The sequence below is a fragment of the Alligator sinensis genome, unplaced genomic scaffold, assembly GCF_000455745.1.
Source record: "Alligator sinensis unplaced genomic scaffold, ASM45574v1 scaffold1354_1, whole genome shotgun sequence".
In the NCBI taxonomy this organism is placed as follows: domain Eukaryota; kingdom Metazoa; phylum Chordata; order Crocodylia; family Alligatoridae; genus Alligator; species Alligator sinensis.
The window spans coordinates 822,056-827,334 of NW_005842344.1; the positions used below are offsets into that span (position 1 = coordinate 822,056).

General features: G+C 61.5%; 1 protein-coding gene across 2 annotated transcripts in view; it reads right to left on the reverse strand.

The window, feature by feature from the left end:
• Window positions 1–5,279, reverse strand: part of MAST3 (microtubule associated serine/threonine kinase 3) — a 27,949-nt gene that overhangs the window by 4,283 nt on the left and 18,387 nt on the right. For both annotated transcript variants that reach the window (XM_025210270.1, XM_025210269.1), the window contains exons 18-25: window positions 4,919–5,041; window positions 4,677–4,786; window positions 3,559–3,713; window positions 2,878–3,110; window positions 2,290–2,490; window positions 1,578–1,804; window positions 1,219–1,341; window positions 413–549 (exon numbers count right to left, since the gene is read on the reverse strand). In XM_025210270.1, coding sequence (XP_025066055.1) covers window positions 413–549; window positions 1,219–1,341; window positions 1,578–1,804; window positions 2,290–2,490; window positions 2,878–3,110; window positions 3,559–3,713; window positions 4,677–4,786; window positions 4,919–5,041 — 1,309 coding nt within the window. The remainder of the gene's footprint in view (window positions 1–412; window positions 550–1,218; window positions 1,342–1,577; window positions 1,805–2,289; window positions 2,491–2,877; window positions 3,111–3,558; window positions 3,714–4,676; window positions 4,787–4,918; window positions 5,042–5,279) is intronic.

The window sequence follows — 5,279 nt, forward strand, 5'->3', positions numbered from 1 at the left end:
GGCCCCGGGGCCGGCCAACGCGGACCCAGCCCTGCCGCGGAGCCCCAGCACACACCTCACCATTAAGCGCCACTGCAGCCATCAATAGCAAGGGCCTTTTCCTACAGGCGACGCGGTGCTCCCCACCACAGCCTGTCCTGGGGGGGCTTTGAGCAGGCTGCCCTCAGGCTTGCTGCCATGTGGCACTACCAGACACAACGGTTTTAAAGAGCTGAGTGACACCCACTGCCAAGGATGAGCCTTTCGTTGGCATACACGAAGGGGTGGCCCAGCCTCAGGGACGGGATGCTGCTGGGCCCTTCTGCTAGTAACAAGACACGACGCCCGCTTGGTAGGAGCTCGGTAGGACTAGGATGCGGCAGCATTTGCCTTCCCTGGCACCGTTTCATGCTCCCAGTCTGTTTGTACTCACCGGTCCTGGCTGTCCCTTTTCCTGCTTTTCTTGCTCCTTCTGGCCATCCGGGTCTTGGAGCTGTTTTTCCGAGCGGGGCCGATTTTAATGGACGTGTTCTCCAAGGCGGTGGTTCGCAGAGCTACCTTGTTGCCGCTCTGAGATGCAGAAAAGGAGGTGTGACCGGTGCAACAAGAGCACATTTAAAAGGGGTCCCAGGTCCGCGGGGACCGCAGCCACCACCCAGTCCAACCCCCCAGACGCTGCGTGGCGTGGCGTGGCACAGGCAGCCTGCCACGCAGAACTGGCGCATGGCTCTGCAGTGCCAAATAGGAGGCCCTGGCACTACTGCCCTCGCTGGACCAAACACTCCTCCTCTGCAAGCGTGCTAGCAAGACAGCTTTACATCTATTTGCTTTCTCTGGATCAGCTTCCAAAGCGCACCTCTGCCTTGGAGGCCCCACCACGGCTGACCACGTCAAGGCAGAGCTTCCTTAAGCCACTGGAGGTAAGCGCACGTCTTGCCAGCACTGAATGAGAAGAGTGAGGAGTCTGGACCACAGAGGAAAGGACCCCCTCTCGCCAGGGCCCGGGCAGGAGAAGCACAAAGCCCCCAGCCACCCTGCTCGTACTTCCTCTTGGAAACCTGCCCCAGGACAGGGGATGCCTTTGCGACGGAGCTGTAATAATTCACACACAACTGCTAGCATGGGCCTGCCCTTGGGGTATTTCCTGGTTCAGCCCACTGGTGGGCTCCAAGGAAAGACAAGCAGGAAAGGAAAAGGACAGCTCAAGAGCAGCCACCTGCCGGCAAACACAGGTCTCACCTTCAGCAGTAACTCCACCACATCCCTGTGAACGAGCCCCAGCACGGACTCCCCGTTCACGTGTGTGATGAGATCACCCGCTTTCAGCCCTGCTTCCTGGGCAGGGCTCCCATCTTCCACGCTCTGGAACAGAAGAGCCAGGACGCATTACCTGGAGGCAGCCCGAAGGTCGTTCGCGCAGTGCCTGGGTGCAGAGAGGCACTGGCCTCCGATAGTCTGCCGGCTCCTCTCCCCTCGGGGCTCGTCGCAAGGCTTCCTCTCCCTTTGCATTTACCTCCTGCCCGTGCCAATGTGCTGCTAAGGGTGGAGAGCACAACCCACCTCCGCACCCTTCCTGGGCCGAGCTCCCCGTCACTCACCCACACCATGTGATGGACCGCGTACACATCGCTGTCCCCCATGTACACCCGGATGGCACGCAGGGTGAAGCCATATTTCTTGCCGGAGCTGTGGATGGTGATGGGCGGTCGCAGGCTGGTGATGGTGAGGGAGGAATCTCGGCTCGGGGAGGAGTCACGGGATGAAGGGTTGGAAGACAGGGAGCGGGGCGAGATGGGGCTCATCAAGGCTCCACTGCCACAGTCATCTGCAAGCAACGGAGAGCACTTCGTTTCACCGGTAAAAACCCTGCATGGACCCCCGGTTTGCTCACCGGGCCGCTATTAAATGGGGCAGGGCTGAGATGTGGCTCACAAGCAGGAAGAACGTGCCTGAGAGGATGGCCTCAGCCAGCCGCAGAGGAGGCGGCAAGACCCTGAGCCACAAGTCACTTGTGTGGTTTTCCCTTAACTTATCTCAGCTGGGGCCGAGAGTGGGCTTGCCAGCTCCCCTCGCAGCCACATCCGCCTCCCCGCTCGCGTGTGCTGCGGGCAGCACCAGGGCGGCTGGGCAGGGGCTGCCTGCTGCAGACCAGGCGCGCTCCTCAGGGACATCTCAGGCTGCAGGAGGGCTGAGGCAGGCAGCGCCAGGGGCACAGCAGCCGGGGCTACTTCACGGGGGTCACCGCCCGCAGAGACAGATGTGCCTCACGGCTCCTCAGCAAGTCCGATGCAGCAGCCACTCCCCGCTCACCTGAGGTGATGATCAAGGACAGGGCTGAGACCGAGGCGGACTTGGGCACTCTGCTCCCCAGGGATGCCCTCTGCCTCTCTGAAGCATCCTTCTGGCTGCCCAGGCGGCGGCTGGCCCCGGGCTCCAGGCCCCGCGGGCTGGAGTTCTTGGTCCCGGTGCTGTTGCTCCGCAGGCGGATGCGGTTCAGATTGACGAGATCAGCTGGAGAGAGGGAGAAGGAGCCAGCAGGTCAGTGCTTCTGGGGGGCAGAGAGCAGCCCTGGTCAACGGCCGACCCGAGGAAAACTGCTCGCTGGAGCAGCATCGAGTCTAAGAGCTACTGCCCTTAATGCCACGTCCCTCCTCAGCGCCACCCTCTTCCCACAGGCACTGGCCGAGCTCAAGGCTGCTGCGTAGCAAGCGCCTGGCTGAGGTCACTTTGCTCCGGTGGGTTATTCCCATCTCCCCGAGGCTGCCCCTGCCCTGCCCTGCCCTGCCCGTCTCTGAGCGGGACCAACACTCAAGAGCTGTCTCTCCTGATGACCCAACGCGCTGCCATGACCCAAGGACCCGGGGCAAGGAGCTGTGCTCCAAGGAAGCTGCCACATACCCGACAACGTGGAAGACTTTGCTGCTCCTCCTGCCCCTGCCTCAGGGTCTCCCAGCACAAACAGCGGCCGCTCCCGCTTCTTCGGGCCCGGACAGGGGCTCTCATCCTCAGAGGAGAAAGCAAACTTGGGCATGGTCTCCAGGCTGTAGGTGCTGGTCAAGGTGGCTGGGCTATGGCTTCTCTCGTGCCGGGAGGAGTAGGGTGTCGAGCCGCAGGACGTCCATGAGCGGAGCCTGGTCAGGAACAGAGATGGTCAGGACAGGGACACAGCTCAGGCTGGAGGGACCAGGAACTGCATCGCCCCGACCTGCGCCCTCGCGGTGCCACGGGGCACATCCCCACTACGTCACTCTCGCAACCACCACGTCGTCCACAAGACCGCTGCCCCGGGGCTGCACCGCCTCGTCAGGATTTCAAAGCAGCGGCTGGGAAAAGGAGTCCCTGGCCACAATTAGCTGACTGCTACCGCATCGAACACAGAACCCAAAGCAATGCGCAGCCACGAGTCCAGGGCCACCAGGCTGGAGAACGACGCCCCACACCCTCTCCTCCCTGCATCTTCCTCTCCACAGAAGGACCTGGGAGCCCACATCTGCTGCAGCATCAAGGAGGCTCTGCTCCCACAAACCCAGATCCAGCTGGGCCCCCGTGCAGGTCCCCCCTCCCCGGCTCACCCCTTACCTGGCCTCTGTGTTCAACACCCGGCTCTTCTCCTCATCTCCCGAGCTCCTGTCCCACCGTTCTGGCCTGTCCTCCTTCTCCTCGCTGTGACTTCGCTCAGAAGATGAGAGGCTGAGGGCTGAGTGAGCTGCAAGGTACTCGGAGCTGCTGTACACCTGCAGGAGAGGGGCCGTGTTAGCGGGCAGCGGAGGCTGGTGACCAGGGGCTGCTGCAGGATTCCCGCGGCGTCCGACTGCCAGGCTACGGCTCAGCCACGGACCCAGTCTTTACACATCATCTGCAGGGATCACTTGCCAACCACCACAACGTGACCCCTCTCCGAGGTGGGACGTGCTAGCTGCTTAACAGTGCACGGCAAGGCCGCGTGCCAAGAGAGGGAGAATACCAGCCCAGTGGAAACACTGGGGGAACCTGAGCAAGCAGCAGCAAGGGACAGTCCAGCAGACATGCCAGATCTAACGCTTCCCCTCCTCCCACCCATTTGCAAGGTGCCCATTTGCAGACGGGGCTTGCACGCAGGGCAGCACCTCCAGCAACCCAGTCACATCTCTGTAGCCCTGGACGGAGGGTGTCTCAGGGATGGCTTTGTCCCCCTGCTAACTCGCCACCCGCCCTGCTGGAGCACGTGCTGCAGCTCTCCCTATGCCGCTCCTGCAAGGGCAGCCGGCTCTCCGGGCTGTAACGTGCCTGCTGGAGTGCAGAGCGCCCAACAGGGCACTGACACCCCCCGCCCCGTCCGCGTGCAAGCCCCAGGCTCTGGGGTGCAGGAGGGAAGAAGCAGCGCTCTCTACAAGGAGGCTGTGCCACCCTGGGGTGCCTTGAGAGCCTTTCAAGGGTGCCGCAGGGTGACACACAGTGTTAGCACTGTTAGCTATGCAAACACGATTTACAGGATAAACCCACAGATTTCAAACAGAAATCTGTGGTGTTAAAAACATTGCGAACTGTTGTGGTCTAGGTTCTTTGCAACAAGATAGTTGCTTTATTATTGCTCTGTAGTCACAGATGAATGAAAACAAAGAGCCGGCATTTTCCCAGGAGGGCCTCGAGTCTAAAAATGCTTTGAACCACTGTACTAAGCCCTCCCTCCTACGGGCTCCGCGGGCCACTTCCGATACCTTGCTAAAGCGGTGGGAGCATGAGGAGAACTGACCAATCTCCACAGACGACTCCTCATCATTGGTCTCTTCATCCTCAGAGTCCACGTGGCGGTACCGCTCCGTGCGAGCTAGAAGCAAGGAGGAGCAACAGCTGCCACGGAGCAGGCCCGCCATGCCCCAGCCAGCACCAGACAGAGCCCCACCGTGACAACAGCCTGGGACAAGGGTTCATACAGGAGACGAGCCCAAACTGGCCTTACTGTCAAAGTAGCTGGTATCGTCCTCGGACTCCAGCTGGGGGATGAACTCTGCCTTCTGTCGCAGCAGCCCGTTCCAGTCCAGGTTGTGGAAGAAGGAGTGATGCTTCACCTCGTGCGCACCTCCTAGCGCCCAGCACAGAAACCCGCCGTCACAGCGCTGCCCGTCGGCAAGCTCCAGCCCCCCGCAACCTCCCTGGCTCTCGCTCTCGCTCGGGGACGTGTCGGGGTGACCGCACCCAAAGCGGGTGACATGGGCACACTGGAACTGTGCTCTGTGCCCATCTGGCTTCGGTGTCCCAAAGCAAATCCAAGCCCCATGGCACGACACGGCTTGCAGGAAAGGCACGCTCAGGGCTGAACC